A 25,668-nucleotide genomic window follows, 5' to 3' on the forward strand; every position below is an offset into this window, starting at 1 on the left:
CCGCCACCGCCGCCGCCGCCGCTGCTGCCTTTTGTTTCCTTTCCAGCGTCCTTCCCTTCCCCCTCCTCCTCCCTTCTTCCTCCTCCTCCTGCTCCTCCTCCTCCTCCTTCCCCGCTCCAACCCCAGCTCGCGCTTTGCAGGGGAGGCGGCGCGCGCCCCCAGCGGGCCCGGGAAACCGGAGCGCGCCCGCCCGCGCGCCCGCCCGCGCGCCCCCGCGCCTCGCCGCCGCCGCCGCCGCCGCCGCCGCATCGGCGCCGCCTGCCGGGCGGGAGGGGCACCTGCAGGCAACCACAGGGTGATCGGCCCCCTCCGCCTCCCCCCGCCACCACTCGGGGTGGTGGTCTCCCCTCCACCTCCTTCTCCCCCTCCACCGCTCAGAGTGGGTGTGTGTGTGGACTTCTCTCCACCTCCTCCCCTCCCCCCCACCACTCAGTGGGTGTGTGTGGACTTCCCTCCACCTCTTACCCCCCCCCCCGCCCCAGACTCAGAGTGGTGGTCTCCTCTCTATCTCCTCCCTGCCCCCCACTACTCAGAGTGGTGGTCTCCCCTCCATCTCCTCTGCCCCTCCCCCCACGACTCAGAGTGGGGGGGTGTGGCCTCTCCTCCACCTCCTCTTCCCCCACCCCTCACGACTCAGAGTGGGTGTGTGTGGACTCCCCTCCACCTCCTCTCCCCCCACCCCTCACGACTCAGAGTGGGGGTGTGCGGACTCCCCTCCACCTCCTCCCCCCACACCGCCACTCAGTGGGGTTTGTAGACTCCCCTCCACCTCCTCTCCCACCCTTCACGACTCAGAGTGAGTGTGCGTCCCCCCCACGACTCAGAGTGGGGGTGTGCGGACTCCCCTCCACCTCCTCTCCCCCTACCCGCCCCGGACTCAGAGGGGTGCATGTAGGTACCCAGATGCGTGCATTTTAAACAACAGATGCATGCTGCACATCTGTAGATTGCACCCACGCTCCTATCCCCTCGTCGGACGGCCTCCACCCCTTCCAGGGGGCTTTTGTGTTACGTTGGGGGGAGTGCTGGGCTCCGGCATCCCCGCGGGTAGGGGGGCTGGCCATGGAGCGAGTGAACGACGCTTCCTGCGGCCCCTCCGGCTGCTACACCTACCAGGTGAGCAGGCACAGCACCGAGATGCTGCATAACCTGAACCAGCAGCGGAAGAACGGGGGACGCTTCTGCGACGTGCTGCTGCGCGTGGGGGACGAGAGTTTCCCTGCGCACCGGGCCGTCCTGGCCGCCTGCAGCGAGTACTTTGAGTCGGTGTTCAGCGCCCAGCTGGGCGACGCGGGGGCGGGCGACGGGGGTCCCGCCGACGTGGGGGGCACCGCGGGGCCCGGCGGGGGGAGCAGGGAGCTGGAGATGCACACGATCAGCTCCAAAGTGTTCGGGGACATCCTGGACTTCGCCTACACCTCACGCATCGTGGTCCGGCTGGAGAGCTTCCCCGAGCTCATGACGGCGGCCAAGTTCCTGCTCATGCGGTCGGTCATTGAGATCTGCCAGGAGGTCATCAAGCAGTCCAACGTCCAGATCCTGGTGCCCCCGGCCCGGGCCGACATCATGCTCTTCCGCCCCCCCGGCGCGACCGACCTGGGCTTCCCTCTGGACATGACCAACGGGACCGGCCTGGGGCCCAACGGGAACGGCATCGCGGGCAGCATGCAGCCGGAAGACGACGCCGTGGCGCGGGCTGCGGGGGCCGCCGTCGCCGGGCAGGCGGCCCTGCCGGTGCTGCCGGGGGTGGATCGCCTCCCCATGGTGGCCGGACCCCTGTCGCCACAGCTGCTGGCCTCCCCGTTCCAGAACGTGGGGGCCGCCGCCCCGCCCCTGACCGGCAAGAGGGGCCGGGGACGGCCCCGGAAAGCCAACCTGCTGGACTCCATGATGTTTGGGTCCCCCGGGGGCCTGAGGGAGGCCGGCATCCTCCCGTGCGGCCTCTGCGGCAAGGTCTTCACCGACGCCAACCGTCTCCGGCAGCACGAGGCTCAGCACGGGGTGACCAGCCTGCAGCTGGGTTACATAGACATCCCCCCGCCGAGGCTGGGCGAAAACGGGCTGCCCATCCCAGACGACCCGGATGGCCCCCGGAAGAGAAGCAGGACCAGGAAGCAGGTGGCGTGCGAGATCTGTGGCAAGATCTTCCGGGATGTGTACCACCTGAACCGGCACAAGCTGTCACATTCTGGGGAGAAACCCTACTCCTGCCCCGTGTGCGGGCTGCGGTTCAAGCGGAAAGACAGGATGTCCTACCACGTCAGGTCCCACGACGGCTCCGTGGGCAAACCCTACATCTGCCAGAGCTGTGGCAAAGGCTTCTCCAGGTAAGGAGACGTGGAAGAGAATCCCAGCGCCGAGGAGCCCAGAGAGGTCTCACTTCTACCTCCTCCCCGCCGGACCTTCTCCAGCTGGGTCCCACCCCCACCCCTCCCAGCCCCTCTCCCTTTTGGCCTAAAATCGACCAAATGCCGGCAATGGGGGACCAACTCGGCCGTTTATACTGAATTTGGCCAGCCTCTGGCTTTCGTAGCCGGCCTGCAGGGCCCAGCCTGGCGCTAAGGCCCTCAGCACTGGGCCAGGCGTCTTGACCTGTGGGAAACCATTTTGCTGGCACTCCTCCCCCATGGGAGATCTTCCCCAGTTTTCCATAACGCTTCTCCTTTCTCGACCGTGGCCCGTTCTTTCCAGGCGATCTGCTGGGATGTGAGGTTCCTCAGCCAGCGGGGAAAAGTGAAATCCCTCCTGCACCTTCCACAGATTGTCTTTGTGTTTTCTGCCTGAGAACGGGGGCCCTTTCTGGGGGGCAGGAGCGGCTGGCCTGGGCTCAGCTCTGCAGCCAATGTGCGGGTCCACTGCAGCTGCTGCCTTGGGCAGGCCCCAGTCTGCTGGATATGTTGGACTGGTGAAACCAGTGCACCTGGTGGGCACATCTACCCGGTGGTTTAGATTTCCTTTCAGTGTTTAGGAAGAGATGTGGTTCCCTGTGTGCCCGGGGCTCCCAGACATTCAGAAAGCTGTTTTAAAGCAGGGCAGGGGGAGACCAAAGGAGAAGTGGAGTAGCATGTGCTCTTTCTTTCTTTCTCTCTCTCTGTCTCTCTCTTTCTTTTCCTACAACTCCCTTGCCTTAGGCTTGTGCTGGGCTGAAAGGGTTGGGAAAGCAGGGGTTACCCTCAACAGTCCTTCCCCTAGCCCCCTCGGGCTGAATTATGCCCCGGTTGGACACAACTAGGCAGTGCTCACCATAAAGATCTTGGCCTTTGGGTTCTCGGGGCCGAAAGTGGTGGCTGGCATTAGGGGGTGGGCTCCCGGCACCCATTTTGCAGACCAGCTCGTTCATGTGCGTTCCCGGAGGGGAAGCAGGGTTTCTTCATCTGTGGCTGAATCCTTTAGAACTGGTTAGCCTTTAGAAAGACAAGGGGAGAAAGACGGTGACTTCAGGGTGTTGGAATACCGGGGAGAGGCCAAGGGCTGCACAAAGCCCCAGGGCACTTGTGCTCCTCCCTTCACTGTCTTCCCTTCCCCGGAGCTGGGCTCCCTAACCTGTCTTTCCAGTCAGGCCACTTCTTCCCACCCACCCAGGTGTCGTGTTAGTATATCCCATATCTTCCGCTGATCTCCAGAGAATCAATTCTGTCCAATTCTGTCCAGGTTGTCCAAACCGAAGAAGCTGGGCGAGGGGGAAATCAGCGTTTTCCAGCAGCTTTGCCCTCCTACAATAGAAAATATTTTTCTTACCAGGAAAAGCTGCAACCACTCAATGTTGGTTTCTTCAGAAACAGTCTCCCTCATCTCCAGAAATCTTTCAGTTTCTGGCAGGATGAGATGGAGTCAGCAAGCCCTCTCTTCCCATTCCTCAGGAGGAAAGCGTCTTTAGCCAAGCAGAGGTATGGTCTGCTTCGAGCCGCCTGGGACCCAGTGATGGCAGCAAATAGGTGGCTTTAGTAACATGGAACCCAGTCGTCTCTGAGCTTTGAGTGTGTAAAGTCTGCTCTCTTCCCTCTCTCGGGACTCGGATTTTAAAACCTTCTTTCCTTTTTAGGCCAGACCACTTGAACGGGCACATCAAACAGGTGCATACGTCCGAGAGGCCGCACAAGTGTCAGGTAGGGGCTGTTGGCATGATGGGGAAGAAGGGGACACCTAAGGTTTGGACCGACCCTTCTTAAAGCTCCTCATACTTGGTACAGCTGCTTGCTAACTTGTTTGTGTGCGTGCGTGCATGCGTGCTTGCAGGGGTTGGGAGAGGCCAAGGCTGAGAACCTTTGCAAACCTCCCCTCCCCTTGTTGAAGTCACCGCTTGCTGTCATAGCTCTTACTCTCCCCTCTAGGTGTTCTTTCCTTGTTGGTCCTGATCTCCTCCCCAGTGCTTTGCCTTCCTCTACTATGCTCCTGATGGTTCTGATAACAATAATAATAGCATTAGTAGTTTGCACTCAGGGGGTATAACAAAGCCCTTTCTTCAGGATGGCCGCTCTTCAGCCAGAGGCTCTCAGGCTCCAGTTGTAACAGCCATTTGAGATTCAGCCAATTCTTCATAATCTAGGGCAGTTAGGGGCAAGGATGGCTTGGATAGTAGATTCCACAGATGATTCAGAACCCTTCATTTTAGCTGATAATCCCCGGCCCCTCCGAATCCTTTAGCAGAGCTGGCCCACTGCCCACAAGTGGCAAAATGCACTGATGCGAGCTGCTTCTCCTCACCTTTTCCCAACACACCCTGTCGCCCCTGTGAGCAGGGAAGTAGCCACAAGGCCAGGAGCAGAAGTGGCAAGGCCTGTGGGCGCCACGGTTGGGTTAGCCAGCCCCAGCTAATGGGTGAGTTGGTGGGACCGTTGGTGGCCCTCCCTGGGAAAGAGCTTCTCCTGGTGTTCCTTAATCCTGGATTACATACCTTGGGGCCAGACTCCTTAGCGCTCATTTCCAGGAGGGAGAAAGGAGAGGGCTTCGGGTGGTTGAGCATCCAGGCTGGAGGGGTGGGAAGCAGATCTGAGCTTGGGCCCGGTCAGGAGCACCAAGGAGACCTTTGGGGAGCTGGGGAAGGAGGCTGACAGACTGGGGCGCGTCACCCCCAGACCATTGTTCCTCCTTCCCATAATGAGCAGCTTTTTTTTTTCCCTTTTCTCATCTGGAGTTCGTGAGTGTCTGCCTCTACCCCCAACCCAAGACTGGCTTCTAACTAAGGGGAAAGGGAGAGAATCAATTACAAGAGCTCTATTTTGTCTTGTTTCTCTCCCATTGGTTCAGACAAGAAGCAATTCAAGTTTTTGGCAAGTTTAGCATTGCTGGGGGAAATTCAACCACACTGACTCCCTGCTAGTGATGGAAAAAGGCAAGGAGAAGCCCAAACTTTAAGAAAATGTTTCCAGGGGGGATGAAGTGTGGGTAGTGACCTGGGGTTTTCTCTCACTTCTGCCTGAACAAAGTTATTGCTTTTTCACAGTAACGTCCTTATTTCCTGTACATAACGCAGTGGTTTGCTGAATCCAGGACTCTGTCTCCATGAGAATCCTAGGATTTGAACTAAGGGAGAAGTGCATCTTTCTTTCCCTCTTTCTTGCCCCTCATCCTCCATCCGTTTCTTTCTCCTCCCTCTCCTCCATCTCCACTTTTTTTTATATATTTGATTCGATTTGCCGTTCGTCATTAAGCTGCATGAAAATTCCACCACATAGTTGTGTATCTCTTCCGGAGAGCAGAAACCTCAAAAACTCCGGGCTCCAGTTCCTCTTCCCCTGCCCTCTCTTCCTACCCCTCACCCCCTCCTATCTTTAGATAGAGAGTTCCGTACCCTTGCTTGATTTCTTGGGCCTGCCAGGTTCAAGCAACCACCTCTTCTGCCGCATCTCACCAGGTTTTTGAAGGTTCTCCCTGGCAGCAGAGATTCCTGGACGGGGAGTTTTCACCTAGTTGATGCCCAGCAGAGACTGTAGCGGTCTCCAGGGCTCAGGGCAGGGACTCTCTGTTCAGGTCAGTACATTTGAGCCTTTGCCACTCCACCCTCTGTTTCGGACTCTCCTGCCCCGTTTTGTTTGTTCAGCTGTCTTCCCTTGGCGCGAAGCCCATTGCGAAGACTATTAACATAGCATCAAGCCTGTCCCAGATCCTGTTGAAGAGGTGGGGGCTTTTTGAAATGAATCAATAATGCAGTGTGGAAAGGACTCGATGCTTTGGAAAGCCAGTCCCGAGAAGAGGCAGACAGTTATTTGATTCCGGCCCCTTTAAATCCATCACATTTCTGGGACCCGCTAAGGGTTCCTGGAAGCACCCCTTTCCCTGGTGAGCAGGTTCCCAAGCAGTCATGGATAAAGCCCGGCCGTATCTCCCAGGGTGCCCCTCCAGAATCAACCAATTCCTGCTTTCATCTTCAGTGTAATTAGTCCCTTGTGTTTTTTTTGAAGCTTTCGTAGCAGGTCTGCTCAGGAAATAGGTTAAGCTTCAGATTGTGTAGCGCTTGTCCGTAAAACCAGTAAACCACATGCAAAAATTTCATCTTCTGCCCATTTCCTGCTATTCTGTGCAGGCACCGCGATGGGGATAGGACCAACGATAAGGTTTTAATTCTAGGATTTGAAGCTTTGTGTGTTTAGTCTTTGATCTGTGTTGAAACACCAGAGTTCTCACCAAGGCCCACATCCCTAGCCGTCTTCGCACACAGACACCCACCATAGCTGGCTAGTGTGCTTCCAAAGTCTCTTTTACTCTTCTCTACCCCAGTTGCTTATAACCTCTCCTTTACATTTCATTCCAGACCCAGGCAGGGAATGCTCACAGTTTTGTTCTGGGTAAAATCAAAGTTGCCTGTTTGCTAAGCCCTGGTTTCTGATTGCTGACTTTCTAAACAGCACTTTAAGCTTCAGGGGGAAAATAGTCCTTCAACACTGGTTTCTTGAGAGTCTTCCCCAAAAGGAGCTGGCTCTAGTCCATACTTTTCAGTGATTCATGGGGCACCTCTGTCCCGTTAAAATAACTGTACAGGTGATCCAGGTTGATGTAACAGAATTTGCCAGATCTCGACGCCAGAGATGCTAAGCTAGTGGTGCGCTGAATCCAGTAAATCCAGCTCTTCATACAGTAAAGGCTCAATAAATACCATTGATTGAGTCGCTCGTAGATTGTGAGCCCCTCAAGGGATGGCGACCATGTCTAATTCCCATCTGTGCCTTCCCTCTCAGGACTTAGTTCAGTGCTCTGCATACAGTTCGTGCTTAATAAATATTGTTACTACAACTGGTACGGGAAACCCCAGGCAAGGCTTCCTGAATCTGGCTCCTGCTTAACACTCCTGTAGAGAATGGAATTCATTTAGCCATTAGGGGAAGAGGGGAAAAGGAGCCCAGATTTCCACTCATGAGATGTACCTGGCTTAATCTAGTGGGAGGGGCTCGGGAAGAGAATGGGAAGGGTCAACTGAAAGGTACAGGGTGTGAGAAAGCTACAGGGCTTTAGCCCTCCTGCCTGCTGAGCACTCAGCCCTGAGCTGATCAGGGTGTTGGGGCACCCGCCATTATATGGTGTTTGCTGTAGGTGACCTGGTTTCACACCCATCTGTGACCCTGAGTTAGAGACCTGTAAGATCAGGCTCCACAGGGCACACCTGGAGAGTACGTTATTTAGTGTAGAGCGGAGACAGCTGTACTTCTGAGAGGCTTACCATTCCACAGTCCCCTTGGTGAAGCAGCATAGCCTTATGGCTAATGCAAGGGCCTCAGAGTCAGATGGACCTGGGTTCTAATCCTGACTCTGCCACTTATCTGCTGCATGATCTTGGGCAAGTCACTTAATGTCTATGTGCCTCCTGGAGATTAAGACCGTCAGCCCCATGTGGGACAGGGACTGTGTCTAACCTGTAGCTTGTGTCAATCCCAGCGCTTAGAACAGTATAGTAAGCCCTTAACATACCATTATTAATTTGCTCAACCCGGGTTTCTTGGGAGTCTTCCCCAAAAGGAGCTGGCTCTCGGGCACTCCTGGGAGTGTGAAACAGAGCGCCGCATCTTGGCTACTCAGCCACTCCAGGCTCCTCAGCCACACCTCTCCTTCCTGGTGCTGTCGGGGGTTGGGGAAGGGGGCTATAAGTCTCTGGAGGGAACTGGTTCCTCCTTGTGGCCCAGTTCCCTGGCTCCCGGGGGAGGTGGGGAATTGGGCTAGGGATTTGGAAGAGGGAGGAATGGAGAAGGAATGGCGTTGGGGACAGAAAGGAGATCAACGAAGGAAAGTTAGGGCCTGGCCGCAAACAAGAATGAGAAAATCAAAACGTTTATTGTTCTTGCTTAGGCACTTGACTTTCAGTGAAAAGTTTGCAGACTGTCTGGTCAAAACTTCTGCGTGTTGATAAAAAGTCTTGAGTATGGAATGATAAACAGTAGGAGAATTATTGGACAGACCCAGCAGATGTGCATGTGGTTTCACTAACCTGGAGGTTCACTGCTTTGTTTTCACTCTGCCACTGGACGTCATCTGTCGTCGATGTCCGACGTAGTTGTCCCCGTTGTCTCAGTTTCTGCCTCTCTCTCCCCGACCCCAAAGCCCTCACCCCTCGTCCTCATTTCTGTGCTGCCTTCAGGAGAATGGGGCGTCATCGTCAACGATGTTTACTGAACGCTTACTGTGTGCTGAGCACTATTAGGTTTGGAAGAGTACAGTCCAACGGAGTTGGTAGACTTGTCTCTGCTCCCGATGCGCTTATGGTCTGGAAGGAGAGAAGGACATTAATATAGTTTATGTAATATATAATTTATAGACACATCTCTCTCCTTGAGGTGGTGTCCTTTGTACTTTTCTCCCTGGAAACTACTCACGGTTCTGGAGGTTTATTATTTACCATCTTTAGAGATGAGCCGAAGATAGAACCTTTCCAGGAAGAATTTCCTGTACTCGAAGGATGATTGTTGAGTAATGATTTTTTTTAGACCGTTGTGCATCACCGAAATCAGAGCCTTCCCTGTCAGGAGACTCCGCCGTCGTTCACACCCAAGCCTCAGTGAATCCAAATCCATTCCTGCAACTAGGGTTCGAACATCTGTTTTAAGACAGTGATACTAGTTGACAGCTTTACCTTTGATATGTTTCTTCCCAGAAACATACGATATGCAAATTCCCAGGCCCAGGGCCAGAGCAGAGCCTTTCCACTTTCAACATCACGACTCTCTCTCTAAAACCCCTCCCCATTTTTAATAGTCATTTGCTGGCCTTCTTACCCTCAGTAATCCTTAACTTTAGGCTGTGGTGATCACCACATTTTGGGGCACCACCTCTAGTGAAATTAGTCCATCCTTTTACCACTTTATGCTCCTGTTCCACATGTGTAGCTTGAGATTCTCAGCTGAAAGCCCCTGTAGAAGTGCCAGGATGAATGATTTCATTGGCTCAAGACTTCCTCGACCAAGCCTCTGGATTCATTGGAGCAAACTTGCTACGCTTTCCAAAAAAATCTCAAAGGGCCCCATGAGGCAACTCTTTTCCCTATCCCCAAGGCCACATTACCGTCCCCACCTCAGCTGTTTTCCCTTACTCTCGCTGCTGTGGGGAAGTTTGTCCACTTCCACGGATTCAGGTATCATCTATAAGCAGACCATCTCCTAGATTTATAGCTCCATAGCTCTGACCTTGTACATTTTTTCCCATCCCCTATTCCTTCCTGTTTCTAGAACAAGTCACCAGCTACCACTAAACCTCTGTGAAACAACTCGTTACTTTCCTTAACAGTGAAACCCCACCATTTCGACCACCCCATCTCAAGGAAAGGTAGCACTAATCTTCCGGTCCCTCTCACTGATAACCTCGGAGTAGTGATCCACTCCTTTGCCCCATACATCTAGAAGGACCAAGCCCTGGGGTAGATACAAGATAATCAGACCAGACCCAATCCCTCTTCTCCATATGGAATTTGTACTCCTAAGGTGAAGGGAGAGGAGACATTATCCCTTTCTTACAGATGAAGAAACAGTCCCAGAGAGGTCAAGTGACTTGCCCTTGGTTCCACAGCAGGCCGAGGGCACAGCTGAGACCAGACCCTGGTTCCTGGCCCCCCAACCCCTGCTCTTCCTATGAGCCAGTTATTCCTCAGAAATATTTTTGGGATCTGCCCCTTTTCCTCTAGTCCCGCTGCCACAGCTTCTGGTCTAGGCCTTAAGCTCTCATACCGTGTTTCCTGAAATCTTCTTCTCTCTACCTCTAGACTGCAAGCTCCTTATGAGCAGGGATTATGTCTGCTAATTCTGTTGTATCGTACTTCTTCAAGTGCTTAGTACAGTGCTTTGCACATAGTAAATGCTCATCAAGCAGCGTGGCTTAGTAGAAAGAGTATGATCTTGGGATTCAGAGGTCATGGATTCTAATCCTGGCTCTGCCACTTAGCTGTGTGACTTTGGGCAAATCACTTAACTTCTCTGTGCTTCAGTTATCTCATCAGCACAATGGGGATTAAGACCATGAGCCCCACAAGGGACAATCTGATAACCTTGTATCTAGCCCAACGTTTAGAATAGTTCTCGGCACATAGTAAACGCTTAACAAATGCCATCATTATTAATAAATATCATTGACTGATTACCTCTAGCCTCTCCCCGCTTCAATCCATGTTGAACCCAATCATTGGATTATTCATCCTTAACATTGGCTTGTTATTTGTTGAGCACTTACTATGTGCAGGGCACAGTACGAAGCACTTGGGAAAGTACAATTCAACCGAATTTGCAGACATATTCCCAGCCCAAAATGAGCCTACAGTCTAGAGGGAAGATAATGAGGTTTTATATGGGACTCACAGGGCTCCGGGTGTTACACTAGGCCAAGCTGCTTGTCCCTGTTCAAACCTTCTCCCCACAACCTCCAACCTCCACCCTCCCCAAAAACAAACAAAACAAAGCTCACCATGGATACCAGTTGCCACTTCCATCATAGTCAAGTTTCTGACCTTGGGGTCTAGGGCCCTGCCTTACCTAAATGCCCGCATCTCCTGCTCTGGTCTCATGGGGAAGCAGCATGGCTTACTGGATAAAGCACTGGCTTGGGAATCAGAAGGTTGTGGGTTCTAATCCTGGCCCCACCACTTCTCTGCTGTGTGGCCTTGGGCAAGTCACTTCACTTCCCTGGGCCTTAGTTACCTCATCTGTAAAATGGGGATTAAGACTGTGAGCCCCATGTGGGACAGGAACTTTGTCCAACCCGATTTGCTTGTTTCCACCCCAGCACTTAGTACGGTGCCTGGCACAAAGTAAGTGTTTAACAAATACCACAATTATTATTATTTGCTTGCCCCACTCCAGCCAGTCAAGCTTACATACCATCCCGCTTTTGACAAATGCCACTGCATGCATAATTTTCTCAGCTTAGAGGAACCTACCCCTGTCCCTTTGCCTTTCTGGGGATTTTCTTCTTTCAAAGCTCTGCTAAAGACTTACCTTCTCTTTGAAGCCTTCCCAAATTAAACCCACCTGACTCTAGATCATCCAGTCTCTCTCGGGACTTAAAATACAGAGAGTTAATATCTTTTATGTGTACATGTTTTTGTCATTTGTGATATATGTATCTTTATAGAGATCTATAGTTTCTGTATTTGTGTTTATTGTCTTTCCCTTCAGACTGGAAGCTCTTTGAAGGCACAAGCTATACTGTCCCATTCTGACTCCGCATAACGTAGAAGCAGCATGGCTTAGAGGAAAGAGCCCAGGCTTGGGAGTCAGAGGACGTGGGTTCGAATTCCGACTCCACCACTTGTCGGCTGTGTGACCTTGGGCAAGTCACTTAACTTCTCTGTGCCTCAGTTCCCTCATCTGTAAAATGGGAATTAAAACTGTGAGCCCCTCGCGGGACAACCTGATTACCCTTTATCTATTCCAGTGCTTTGAACTGTGCTTGGCACATAGTAAGCGCTTAAATACCATAATTACTATTATTATTATAGCACCTGGTACAGGTCTAGGCAACCAAGGGAGTACCGCTGGGTGGACTGACTGAGGGGAAAAAGTAGTCACAGATAGCATGGGGTTGCCCTCCCACATTGGGGTAACTATAGCTATCACCGTAAGATTTTTATTGAAGCTTGAATTCTATCTCTTTCTCTTTGACATTCATCAGTGAGGCAGCCAGCCTGCTGAAAACATTGCACCTTCTGAATGTTAACACGTCGCTTGAGCAGTGGGTTATTTTGAGAGCTGTGTTGTTCTGTTCATCCTTTACCCATTGAAATTTGTAGTATTTTGTTCATTACTAATCGCCCTCTCTGTGACGTTAATGGTCTTGTATTCGGAGTCTATACAGTAATCCCACTAGTTTGCTTTTTCCAATATAAACAAGTTGTACCATTATTCGGAGTTACTTTTGATTCTCGTCCTGCCCTTTAGGTTTCTCTTTTCCACCCCAAACACTAACTGGACTCTTAGGAATATTGTCGATTCAACCCTTCTTTCCTTCATGACATCGAGAGGGTAAATTCTCCATAAGGAGCAAATGGAAAATCCAAAGAAGGATAACGAAGACAGTATTCTACATTCATTTATAGAATAAAGCAGCGTGGCCTGTGCAAAGAGAGCGGGCCAGGGAGTCAGGGGACCCGAGTTCTAGTCCTGACTTCCCCACTTGTCTGCTGTGTGACTTTGAACAAGTCATGTTACTTCTCTGTGCCTCAGTTTCCTCATCTGTAAAATGGAGATTGAGACTGGGAGCCCATGTGGGACAGGGACTCTGTCCAACCCGATTATCTTGTATCAACCCCAGCGCTTAGTACATTAAAGGGCACAGAGGAAGCTCTTAGTAAATACCACAATTACAATTTTTTATTATTATTCATCATGTGGTCTAAAGTATTTCACATGCAAACTGTGTCAGATTTTGGGGTGGGAGGACGTTGGGCCCCAGTTCATGCTGACCTGGAAGTGCAGATCAAGAAGCATCTTGTGACCACTCAGACCGATTACCCCGGAGACTGGGATGACTCGTGGGGAATATCCCTGGCTGCTTGCCAACCTGGGTCAAAGTCTTGGGTCCCAATTATGCTTACTGCAAGCAACCCTGTTTGTAAGTGCTCCCTTGTGAGCGAGGGCTTGCTGCCCTAATGCAGGCTACCATGGGGCTCTCCATTCACAGTCCTTTTAGAAGGGATTCAGTCCCAGGTGGGGGATTCATCGTTTTTTCCCTTCTGCCCTCAGACTTGCAATGCTTCTTTTGCTACCCGGGACCGTCTACGCTCCCACCTGGCTTGTCACGAAGACAAGGTCCCTTGCCAGGTGTGCGGGAAGTACCTGCGGGCAGCATACATGGCAGATCACCTGAAGAAGCACAGCGAAGGACCAAGCAACTTCTGCAGTATCTGTAACCGAGGTAATCATCATGTCGTGCCTTTATTTTAGGGGTCAGGATCGCGCACAGCCCCAGGGTGCCACGGGTAATACTGGGGCCTCGTTATTTTGCTCCTCTCTCACTGAAAGAACAATAAACATCTTCAAACTACTGGAAACACGACCTGTCTTTTACTCTCAGCTAGCTGCTTGCTAACCGTTCCTTGCAAACAAATCGGTACCCTCAGGAGCAGAGATTTCAGAAGATAAGCAAGTGGGAGAGGTATTTAGTCCCTGCCTTTTGGGCCTTGACGTGTTTTCTGCCCTGGTGAGCTGAACCCCTGAGCCTCGAAGTTTTCTGTGATTGTATTTAGGTGGTAGAGGTCAGGAGAGATTCATGATGGTGCAGAGCCAATGAACTGATGGGACGAGCGTGGGTCCCATTTTTCTCTCGGTCTGTTGAAATGCACCACCTGATCGTCAGAAAATGCGGCGGGGAGGTCAGTGTAGGACCAGTATTCCCCCCAGAGCATCTAGGGAAAGGCTGGGGACAGAAGCAGAGCAAATAAACAGGAAAGAACCCATTCACCCTTAGAACTTTTAGCTAAATGAAGGAGAACATCCAAGGTAAAGTATCCCAGACATCGGTTTCTCGGCTGACGGAGACCCTTAACTGGGTCCATGGATGGCCATGCAATTGATAGGGAATACCGACGAAAAACAAGTTCATCGAGGGTGAAAATGCTTCAGGGAGGGGTGATGGCGTGGGCTTGGCCCGGGGCCAGTTGAATTCAGACCTAGAGGGTCAGGCCCCCCCCCCCCCAGGAGAACGAAATATCCATCTGAATTATTGGAAGGCAGGTGGGGGTGAAGCTGAGAGGGCGGGGAGGACATCACGGATAGGAGCCCGAGTCGTGTTTGGGAGTGGTTTGCCCGGCGTTGAAGGGGACCTCACTAGTCAAGGGGCAGTGTCTGCTGTGGTCGAGGGGGCGGTGTCACATCAGAGAAGCCTCAGGAGATTCTTGAGGTGTGTTAAGGTCATGTGTGGGCAACCTCTGGACCGGGGGGTGTTGTGGGACTACTGCGTTCAGTCGAGTGGGTTAGAAATAACCTGCAAAAAGTGAGCAGGGAGAAGTGTTGTTTTTGACCATGAAACTTGCCCAGCTGCTTCATTCCGGCAGCTTTCAGATTCTGGGGATCTCAGTGTGATCTCCACTCCTCAGTGGGTTGAACTCATGGAGTTGGCACTGAAGGTTGATTCACCTTTGGGGCACCGGGTTTGGCACTTGGGTTTCGTCTCACTGGCCACTGGATGTCAGTGTTTCTCCTCCCAACGTGCCACCAGAAAACCTCGCTGCTCTCAATGTCGCTCGTGTCCTAGGGTTGAAACAAAAGGCTCTTCTCCGGCAGGTCAGGGTGAAGCTTTAGGGAGCACGGGAGCAGGTGGTGTGACCAGGCAGGCAAGGCCACTGGGAGCCGCTGACAAGCAGGTGCTTTCGGACTCATTTGCCACTTTCAGAACGCTGTGGGCGCTGGGGATTTCCTTTTTCCCTTTATTCAAACTTGGCTTCCTGACAGCTCCTAAAAATAACCCTAAATCCATGACATCAGCCTGCATTTCGCCGCCAGACTTCCCAAAGTCAAGGTTCCCGGGCCCACGGGCCAAGCAGGTGTTTGCTCTGAGCTTGTTGGAAAGCGGTGAAAGGTCAGACTGGTTTCAACGTGAAAGCTGGAAAATCCTCGCTCCAGGCTGCAGGAGGAGACAGAGGTAATGAAGAGACACAAATCGGTGGAGACGACAGTTTGGAAGAAGAAATTCCAAGACCACAGAGCCCAGGGAAAGTGAAGAGCTTGGAGAAGGCGTCCCAGTTGACAAGCGGAGGTGGAAGTTTCCCAGGAGAAGAGAACAACCAAGGCCTCTTTCTTCTTCCTCCATACCTGGTGAGGATTTGAGAGTGGGGGGGATGCCGAGGACTTGGGTGGGCAGGGCCAAGGGATTCAGGAACTGTGAAGCCAGACTCCACGTTTTCTCCAGAGAGCAGAATCTGGACTCGGATTGCAGTTGGGTCCTGGAGGAGGAGTAAAACAGGAGCCTTCCCCTCCAGAAGAGGAAGAAACTTGGCTTGGGTCTTGGGCAAAAGAAGAGGGAGCAGATGCAATAGGAGTGAGCATCCCTCGGGTGCAATGCACTGTACTGAAAGCACTGGCAAGAGCAGAAGAAAGAGAGACCCCGAAGTCCACTGGAGAAGAAGGGGTCTGCTGTTGGTCCACGTGGACAGAGGAGAAGGAGCAGGAGGAGAACAAATGCAGCCCAGTTTCTCTTGACTCCTTGGACAGCACTGACAGTTCTGACTGTTCAGACACGAGTTGAGAAGCTATTCTGTTTTCTCCCGCCAGGAGAAAGAGCCCCGGTCTAGGTCATGGGGATCAATTTCTTCAGTGGCTTTTAGATAAATAGCCTCAGCCTTTCCCAGGCCGATGGTTGCTTTTTGCTCTTCCATTCTTTACCAGGGATTTGTGCTCTAAACATAGTCACTGCAGAGCTTGTTCTGCAGGGAGGGACAAGTGGTTCAAGTCATCTATCCAAAGTCTGTTGCCAATACTGTTCAGGCAGGACTAGCAGAAACCTGGAGAGGAATCCTTTGAAGCTTAATTTTGTTCTGGATGTTGGGGAGAGACATGCGTAAGACTGGAGACTGTGTGAATTTTTGTGGTTTTTGGGTTTTTTGTTTTGTTGGGGTTTTTTTGTTTGTTTTTTCAATAAACCGGCAAGTGGGGGAAAAGTTTGGTGACCAGAAGCTCCAAGTTTGATAGAATGCTATTTTCTGAGGATCATGGCCATCTCAAAGAGTTTGGAGAGGGTCTTTTAGTCTGAATTTGTAAAATTCTCTGTCTAGAGGATGGGAATGTCCAGTAGAGGATGTGGAATCATGGAATGAGACAGGGTAAATCTCATCACTTTCTTGGTGGAAGAAATTCATGGAGTTCAGAGGCTGAAAGCATTTAGGGAACTGCTTTCAGGAAATCACGTAGTGTTCTGTGAAGCGCGAGAGAGAAAGACAGCGAGAGTGAGTGTGTGTGACTCAGGGTGGGGCATTCAAACAGCCTTCATGGGAAGACTCCCAGCTCTCTCCTTCATGTTTTTCCCTTTGCCCTTTGGAGAGAACAGTCGGGGAAAACAGCGACTACTGTGACCTTGAGGCTATCTCCACTTCAAGCACAGTTGTTTTACAGTCGCCTCTTTCTTCTCCTCCTGGGTCATGCACGAACATAACTCATGAGGGAGCTCCTGGAACCCGTTTGTTCTTCTGACTCTGGCCATGCGCAAGATCCCCCCACCGGGTTCAGCCCATCCTGGTTCAACCCGACCTTCGATCCCCGTAGGGTGCCAAGGCCAAACCTCCATTTCCTTCCGAGGGGCTTCAAGCTCCAAGCAGTGAAATTGGAGCGGTCAAAGACTGAGCTTCCCCCGGAAGGCTCGGTGGGTCATGAGGTAGCAGGGGTGCCTGAACCACTAAGGAGGTGGTCTTCCTTTGGTGTGAGCAGTAGTGACTCCCAGCTAAGGAAAGCACCATTAGCCTGCAAACCCCAAAGCCTTAGTCCTGTTTGTGCCAGCCCCAGAGACAAGGGTCGCCAGTCCTAGGGACACCCATGGGCACCTTGTCCTAAGTGGTGGCCAAATGAATGAGAAGCTGTTTGTTGTTTCTGGGAGCTTTGCCGCCCTATTTGAAATGTCATTGGTTCATCTACCATTTCTGTTCCATCTCAGCCTTACACATGTCTTCATTGGGCTGGCACTTTCCCTCAGGATGAGTCGGAAGAGAGGCTGGCAGCTGAGAGAGAGAGAGGGAGAGAGAGACTGTTTTAGCCTTAAATTATGTTCTGTTTGGACACTCGGGCTGTTCTCCAGGGACGCCATCGAGTCATTAAATGCTATTTCTTTGAACAGAAGGCAGGTCTTCCCTGTGAATCCTAGGTGTTTTGTGACTGGACTGTGAAAATAGAGAACACAGGTGGGCTCACCAGAAAAGGGCTTTCCCCTTGTCATATTTGTCTAGGCCTGAGGGAACCCCAGTCATTAGGGAAGGGCCCGGATAGCCAAGGGAGAAAGGCACTGAACAAGATGTGAGGGGCTGAGGAGAGGCAGACGCTCTGTGGTGGCTCAGCCACCCCGGCTACCTCAGGACCCACTGAGCCTTCTGGGGGAAGCTCAGCCTTTGACCCCTCCTAATGGCCCTCCTAATGCTGTGAGGAGCTTCCTGACTTCACCGTCTCTCCTCCAGAGATAGAGCTGAGGATGGAGAGTCCTCCTGTGCTCCTGAGTTGGGCTCAGAACCCCACTGTTTGGTTCTGTACAGAGTGGGCAGAGACTCACTGTCCTCTAGCAGGGACTGGGCGGTAGTAGCAATTGTGTATTTGTTAAGCACTTACTCTGTGCCAAGCACTGCACTAAGCACTGGAGTAGACACCAGATAACCAGGAAGGTTAAACAAAGCTCTCCCAAGTGGCAGTATTTTGGGGTGCCAGTTGAGACCCCATGCCACAGTGTGAGAGGGAATGTTCTGCGGCTGAGGGACTCCCTCCCCCCGGCAACCCCCAAGTTGGGATTTGGGAGGCTCGAGTCTCCTTGGCTCTTAGGGCCACAGTTGCATGTGCGATGATGGGAGGTTGTAGCCACAGTTTTGTCTTGTGATCTTTCTGGGTGCCCTTCTCTCAGACTTGGATGTTTGGTGTACCTGGCTCTAAAGTCGGAATTTCTCTCTTGGGCCACTCTGCTTGCCCTCTCCCCGTTTCTACGGAAGTTTCAGCTGACAGTGACTTGCCCCATAGTTGCCAGAGCAGGGTCATCAAAACAGGGTGAAAGTGCTTCAGAGGGAAGACGTAAAGCCCAATCCAGAACCCAAAATATCAGCTGCTAGAAGTGGAAGAAATAGCCATTATAAATCATAAACTTTTCCTCCACTCACTTTTCCTCCTTTTTTATCATAATTATCATCATCATCATCATCAAAGAGCTATTAAACATCCACGTATGCATCCACATGTTTTATGAAGCACCGTTCAAAGTAAATCAGGCAGATATTACCTCAACCTCAAGGAACTTTCCGAACCAAGACCAGGGGTCCAGACAAACATGAGAGGGCAGACTTACTCATGCTCAGTTGAAGGGACACCCTGAGACGCTGCTGTAACAAGCCCATGCAATAAATGGAAATTTTCCTCTAAAGTATGAGGGGAGTACCAGTCAGAGGTCCCCAGGTGGCATCCGCCAAGACTGGGAAAGGCTCGTTCCCTCGGCCCACCAATTTCCAGTTGATGTTTGCGTCATGATTTTTAAATTATTTTTATTATTTTTTTTTAAGTAGTCTGTGTCAAAGGTTCCTTAGAGCCACCTGGCTCTCCCAGGCCCACGTGTCCTGGGTTTAGCTACTGAGCTGCGGTCTCAGCCATTTCGAAATTGAGTAAACATGTCTGAGAATGTGTGAGATGCATTAATTCTGTATTAAAGGGACACAGTCAAGTTTCCAAGGCCCCATGTGGTAATTCCCAAGAGGAGGAGCTCTGCTCCAGGGTCTGATTTCAACCTCTCCTTTCAAAGACTCCCAAAATGGAAAGCTCTCCTGGCTCTCCTGTCTGGTTTTTCAGCTCCCTGACTCTGTCTACTGGTGCCTCGGCCAGCTGACTGAGACGGGCTTCCCTCAGGCCCAGTGGCTGGCTCTGACCGTGGCAACAGCACCAGAAACCAGAGCAGCAGGAAGGAGCAGGGCAGATTCGTGAGACTTTCCAGACATCGGGCGAATCGCATCATATCTTTTCATAAAAGCAGCCTAAAGAGTAACTTGTAACTCCCCGTCTCCTAAGAGGGGCTGGAAAAGCAGTAAACTCCTTTTAGGAAAAAAGTAGATGACTGTGTCCCTTTAAATTAACTTCCTATTTTTTTTCCTGTTCAGAAGTTTTAACAGTCCAATCCAGTTTATCCCTAAAGTTGGGAAATCCATTCCCAAAAACAAAAGCCATTTTCTGACTGTTAGGTAGAAAGATGTTGGGGATTCTGTGGGATCTGTTTTCCAGGTAGGCCCCTTCTCCTTTGATTTCCCTGATCCCCAAAGAGGAGCTTTCTTGGTTTATTTTTCTTTCTTTTGGCCACTTTCCCAGCAAGGGCTTTGCTGGTCTCGAGGCAACAAAACTAGAGCTCCTCTGCTAAATTGGCTGCTCCACCAGGCCCTGCCAAAGCTTTGCCAGCCTCCTCCTGGTGCTCTTAATGTGGCTGGGAGAGTCAACGGGGCTGGACCAAGGGCTGGGGAGAGATTGGACAGAGCCACGTTCTGTCCTCAGGGAAGGGGGCACCTTGGAGACCCCTGTTGCAAAATTGCCATCCTGAGGGGTTCAGGGTTTCTGGCACAGCATAACTCCCCGCAAAATGAAGGCTTCGGAGGGTCACTAGTGATTTCAGGGATGGAGTTGGAGCAGAGATGACTTTTGCATCTGACCCTGGTTTAGGAAGGGACTCAAGCCGGAGACTTTTAGCTTGTGTGGAGTAGTAGAAACCATGTCCCACCGCCTTCTCTTGCACTGGCTTCTGCCTCCTCCCTCCACGCCCACCTCCATTCGGGGCAGGGCCCTTGGAAATGCCCTTTTCTCATTTGGTGCCTCGGCCCAACCCGGACAGAGGGGTTTCTCGGCACCTGGGCCCCTGTTAGTTTGAGCCCCCTTGGGGACCCTAGAAGTAGAAGGATAAGAGATATGGGGAAAACAGAGGTCTGTCTGTGCTGGTGGCAGGATCTCATCTCCTTTTATCTTGTTTAGGTTTCTCCTCTGCCTCCTACTTAAAGGTCCATGTTAAAACCCACCACGGTGTTCCCCTTCCCCAGGTCTCCAGGCACCAGGAGTCCATCCCGAATGGGGGAGCAGCGTTCCACTGCGTCAGGACCTATGGCACCAAAGGCAAGCGACTCCCTGCTCTGCACTTTGCTTCTCTGCACAGGACTGTGTGGTGGGGGCTCCGGGCGGGGCGAGGGGAGGAGAGGAGGGAAGGGCCCGGATAGCCAAGGGAGAGAGGCGTTGAGCGAGATGAGAGGGGCTGAGGAGAGGCAGATGCTCTGTGGTGGCTGGTGGAGCCTCGGGGTTTTGATCAGACCCTGGAAGGCGTCGGCGGGGAGCCCTGGGCTCTGCCGCGGTGTTGCTTTGGCCCCGAGAGCCCCAGAGGGGGCCGGGAGCGAGGTGTGGGGCCACCTGCTCAGCTTCACTGGCCTTGCTGGGCCCCCTCTCTGGGCGCAGGAAGATCCTTGCATGTTGAGTCCGGTGTGCCCGCAGCACAGCTTTGGTGGTCACCTCTTAGGGATCGTGTGGACGATGAGGGCTTGCCGGCTTTCTCCCTCCTCTTGTGGTTGACCGTAGCCGGGGTGGGGAGGGAGAAGTCTTGACTTCTCAGGTGTCACTGGCGATCGGTGTGATGGCTGCGAATGTGGCCCCTCCGGGGTCGTGAGCGCTTTGTGGGGCGGAAGCCCCCTCTTCCGCCGGACCTCTGACTGGGCTGGTGGCAGTGCACCCGTGTAAGAGAGAGAGGGAATGTGTCTGTGTGTGTGTGAAAGAGAGAGTTCACGCTCCCTCGCTGTTGCTTCATCCCAAATCTTCTCCCTGGGGGAAGGTAGGCCTGTAGAGAGCGTCTTCTGTTGCTTGGAAACAAGTTTGGCTTAGGGAGGTTGTGGCCATGGTTGCCCGAGGCAGTAGCGCAGGGAAGGGATCCAGCCCGTCCCGCCCGACCCCGTAGATGGCATGCTCCATGCTCCCATCGGGTGGTGTCCTTCCCGACGAGGACATCCTGACAGCATTGGTTACTGTAGAAACCCCCCCTGGCTCTGGGCTGCATGCTGACCTGAAATGGAGGAGCTCTGTTTTTCTCTGGGAGGCAGGGGAGCCCAGAGGCCCCGGAAGTCATGCAGAGCCTGCCCCGTCCCAGACGGGGCCAGGGTTGGTGTCTCGGCAAACTTTGAGTCAGACTGCCTTGGAAACGCTTAAGTCCTCTGGTCCTGATAGGGTTTGGTGGCTTGGACTCGGTGCTGGGGAGAAGTGGGGGCACTTGGTTCTGCCGGCGTTTTCCCAAGTGTCACGCTGGGCCAGGTGGGAAGGGAGCTGCTCCCCCAACAGCCCGGGGCCTTGGGCACTGAGCATTGGAGATGGCAGGCCCAGTCTGCCCAGGCGGCCGAAGTCCAGTCCCCGTGGCTCAATCGTCACCTGGCTGGGGTGGGTCGCCTAGTGGTTAGAGCGACTCAGCTTGCAGAGGACCCTTCCTTTGGCCCTCTCCGTCCTCCCGCAGTCCAAGGCGTGGGGAGCTGAAACACCGGCCTGCTCTTCAGGCGGGGACCAAGCAAGGAAAACTGATGAATGCAGTATTTCCTGACTCCTTCGCTCCTTGCCCCCAACTGCTGTCACTCGGGGAAGAATACTTCCTGCACTGAGGCCGCTGCACCTCAGTGGTGGAGAAAATGACCACATGGAGAGAGGCAGAATCTCCCGAGGGGCTCTGAGGTGCATCTTCCAAGGCATAGGTGCTGGAGGAAGGAACTGGGCAGGTGTTGTGGCAGAGACTCCCTCTCCACCCATTCATTCTGGGGCTCAGGCCAAGGAGGAGGGTTGGGAGGCAGAGTTGGTGCTAGGGGCCAGCCTCCTTTGGGGGTGGGAAGGCCCTGCCCCTGCCCCCGCCCCAGGCCCGGCTGCCAGGCTGAACAGTTAGACTTCCTGGGGTTCTCCATGTCCCCAGCCAACCCTCCAGCCACATCCCCCCCATGCTTGCTGCCCGTCCCAAACCGCCTCCTCCAGTGTTTCCACAGCCCGAGCTCATTTTTCCCTTTGTATTTTGTTTTTTGTAGAAGGCCAGAAATGCTCACATCAGGACCCGATTGAGAGTTCGGATTCCTATGGAGACCTCTCTGATGCCAGCGACCTCAAGACCCCAGAGAAGCAGAGCTCCAACGGCTCCTTCTCCTGCGACATGGCCGTCCCCAAAAACAAAATGGAGTCCGACGGGGAGAAGAAGTACCCTTGCCCGGAGTGCGGTAGCTTCTTCCGCTCCAAGTCTTACCTGAACAAACACATACAGAAAGTTCATGTCAGGGCCCTTGGGGGCCCTCTGGGGGATCTGGGCCCGGCCCTGGGGTCTCCCTTCTCTCCCCAACAGAACATGTCCCTCCTGGAGTCCTTTGGGTTCCAGATCGTCCAGTCTGCGTTCGCGTCGTCCCTAGTGGACCCAGAGGTTGACCAGCAGCCAATGGGGCCCGAGGGGAAGTGAGGTCGATACGGTCCCCGAGGAAACAGCAGTCTGGCGATGGAAAGATGCTGTGAATGAGAAAGGAGATGACGTCATTGGGTTCTGTAGCTGAGAGATTTTTATTCGTTATTAAATTCCCCTCTTCTCCCTCTCCTTTCTAAATACTCTTTAGAAAAAGCTTCTCTGCTGGTGTTCTGCAGGGAAGCCTGTATGACCCAGGATGGGATGTGGGGCCTACCATATAACACTACATACACCTCTGAGGCTGCTCCAGGATGGGCTTAGCGGAGAGATCGAAACCAGAACCCCTGGGTTGAAAGTCCAAGCCGTCTTAGTGACCCAATCTCTCCCTCCCCTCCCTTCCCACCCACTGTGTTCTGAGGAGGTCAGTATGGACCCCTCTCTCCCTCCTCCTCCTCTCCCTTCTCCCTATCGTCTTCCCCGCGAGAAACAACAGTAAGTTTTTAATCCCTCCCCAACCCCCCGCCCCCCGACCCACCCGCCAACTTCCAATTGCTCCTCACGAAGCCGGAAGTCGGCACCGGCCAACGGAGCGTGGCTTCAGTAACCCTGGGAAACTCCAAACTGAGATTAGTGTGAGGCAGGGCCTGGTCCTGCTGCCTGGGAGAAGGTGAGGTCCCCAGTAGAGGCGAGGTCAGCTGCTGGGGAAACTGACCGTTCCAACCTGGTCCTTTTGTTATTTTAACCGTTCAACTTGCTGTCAGGTTTTAATTCTCTTAATTATTATTATTGTTATTATTTTTAGGACCTGTTGTAGTGAATTGCTACTGAAAGCCAGTCCAGGTGATATACAGAGCTCTTTTGAAGCAGCAGTCACGTTAGGATTAGTATTAAATTTTTTTTAGATGTATCATAATAACTTGGTTAGTTGATTGTTTTAAGTCTATGGAAGAAATAGTTTTATGCAAAATTTTAAAAAAAATGCCAGTCTGGGGTGTTGGGGTTCTGTCTGGGAAGAGGAAAGAAGACAGCAGCTCACCCATATCAAGTACCACTGTTGAGTTGTGTGTGGATACATCTTGGTTTTGCTCAGTGATATGGATTAATCTGATCGGACTGTATTAAAAAAGTTAGTATGTTACTTTCCCCATCCTGTTTGTGTCTGGTTTTTGAGCTGGTGAGGGTGGGGTGTCAGGAATCCCCATTGAAGGGGGACTTTGGGGGCCTGCCTCGCCTGGAAAACTCCTTTCTAGCAATGGAAAACTCTTCTCCCTTCCCTCCACCACCCCAGCAGATGAGAAAGAGCCAGTCTGAACCCACTCCAAATTCTAAAGTACAGCTGTTCGCTTCGAGGCCTCAGACCGCGTACCCAGCAGAGACACTCACCGTTCAGAGTCGGATTTTCTCGGGGGCGCGTGTGGGGAACCAAGCTGGTCTCTAGGCCCACGTGGGAGCTTGTGCGTGGGTCGTGTTGTTTACCACAGAGAGTTTTCAGATTCTCTTCGTTTTTTCCCCTCTTCACCTTTTTATATGGTGTTTGTTATGGTCTTATTATGTGCCAGGCACTGTAATAAGTGTTGGAGTAAATACAAGATAATCAGGTTGGACACAGTGTAGGTCACACATGGAGTTCACAGTATCAATCCCCATTTTACAGATGAGGTAACTGGGGCACCAAAAAGATAAGCAATTTGCCCAAAGTCACATAGCAGACAAATGGTGGAGCTGGAATTAGAACCAGGCCTGGGCTCTATATACTAGTCCATGCTGTTTCCCTCACTCGCTCACCAGATGCTTGTGCCTCTAGATGGCGGGGGCCGGGGTGGGGGTGCTGGTGGGGGGAGGGGGTTGTGTGGGGCGGGCCACTGGGCACTCCTGCCTGGTTAGTCCTTTTGAGAGCACTGCTGACTGCAGCTCAGTTTCCCTGGGTTCCTACCCAGCTTCTCTGTTCTTCACCTGACAGTGAGGAGGCCTGGGGTAGGGATGGCTCGATCAGCAGCCTTGTGAAGGTGACCCAGGGCCGCTAGCCAGGGCCTGATGTCCTTCACTTCAACAGCCTAGAGTCCCCACCTCGTCCCCACCTCGCTCCCAGTCCGCCTCTTTCCACCTCTCTACCTCAGGCTGAATTCAGGTCCCAGCAAGCATTGCTTCAGTTGGCTGTTGCTCACCTCCTTCTTCGTGGAACAGAATGACAGGAGCAGGCTGGCGCCTGCTGCCTCCATGAACTGCCCCTCCAGGGCAAGGCTGTTCCTGTGAACCATTCTTCACTGGAGCCACTCCACCTTGCCCACCCTAACCCAGTCCTTGGCCACAAAGGGCTGCGTGGGTGAGGGCAGAAGTGCGAGCTGGTTCTGCCGGATTGAGTCCTTACAATCTTCACATTTGCAACTCCAACACCTCCTGTTAAAGGTAATAAAACTTCTTCCCAGGCCATGACCCCTGGCATTTCCAAGCCCACGGTGTATATGTCAGAATGGGATGAGGGGTGTGCCAATCTGCAGTGGGATTCTGGGAAGTTAATCAAGGACCAGTCCCCACCTTTGGGTTCCACCTCCTTCCTCATTAATACCGATTAATGGAGGGGGGAATAGATCGGAAAGTTAGCTCGCTAAGGGTAGTGGTACCCCATTAATGGGCCTGCGGAGGGGTTCCCCTTTTGGGGTTCCTCATTGGAGAGCCCAGAAAGAGTCCAAACTCACTGCTTTCTCCTCGTGCCCACAGCTGCGGCCCCCATCCACTGCCCTCTCTGCCCCTGGGGAGGAGGAAGCCTAAAGGGCTTGGCCTGGCAGGAGGAAGGAGGGAGCACAGAAATGTGCAGTCCTAGCCCTAGAGAGAGTGGTCTGAGGTTTCCATCCCAAATCTTGGTGAGGCATCTCTGCCATTGCCCAGAGCTTCCAGCTCAGGTCCAGACTGGCAGTCCATCGTTTTCGGCTGCCATTCCCGAGCCAGACGCCGGCAGCTCCGTAGTAGGGTTCGTAAGTCTGCCAAGGTCCCCTCACACAGACTAGCCTTGCCTGTTAGCTCCCTGAGGGGAATTTTACTGAGGTTGGGGCCGAAGGAGTGGTCAGGACATTTAGTCCTGGTCCCAAATCTCTGGAAACAAAGACACACAGGCTGAGGAATCATTGAGATTGGAGCTATGGCTCCTTGCTGATGCTC

At 52.7% G+C, this 25,668-nt stretch overlaps 1 protein-coding gene and 1 long non-coding RNA gene across 4 annotated transcripts; one reads left to right on the forward strand and one right to left on the reverse strand.

Moving 5' to 3' along the window:
• The first annotated feature begins 564 nt into the window (after positions 1 to 564).
• PATZ1 (POZ/BTB and AT hook containing zinc finger 1) lies at positions 565 to 23,659 on the forward strand. 3 transcript variants are annotated; one of them, XM_001505527.3, is made up of 5 exons: positions 565 to 2,327; positions 4,043 to 4,106; positions 13,152 to 13,323; positions 20,088 to 20,225; positions 22,151 to 23,659. In XM_001505527.3, exons 1-5 carry the CDS (start codon positions 1,063 to 1,065, stop codon positions 22,567 to 22,569), a joined length of 2,058 nt encoding a protein of 685 aa, XP_001505577.1. In that variant the 5' UTR covers positions 565 to 1,062; the 3' UTR covers positions 22,570 to 23,659. The 3 variants fall into 3 exon arrangements, with proteins under 3 accessions (XP_001505577.1, XP_007670350.1, XP_001505610.1); XM_007672160.2 differs by having other exon boundaries at positions 20,153 to 20,225; positions 22,151 to 22,278; XM_001505560.3 differs by lacking the exon at positions 20,088 to 20,225.
• Positions 16,976 to 22,448, reverse strand: LOC114807858. Its single transcript, XR_003755897.1, has 2 exons — positions 22,363 to 22,448; positions 16,976 to 17,113 (listed from the first exon to the last, which is right to left on the reverse strand). It is a non-coding gene; the product is annotated as an uncharacterized LOC114807858 (long non-coding RNA).
• Positions 23,660 to 25,668: the final 2,009 nt, after the last annotated feature.

The sequence above is a fragment of the Ornithorhynchus anatinus genome, chromosome 2 (assembly GCF_004115215.2).
Source record: "Ornithorhynchus anatinus isolate Pmale09 chromosome 2, mOrnAna1.pri.v4, whole genome shotgun sequence".
NCBI classification, from domain to species: Eukaryota; Metazoa; Chordata; class Mammalia; order Monotremata; family Ornithorhynchidae; genus Ornithorhynchus; species Ornithorhynchus anatinus.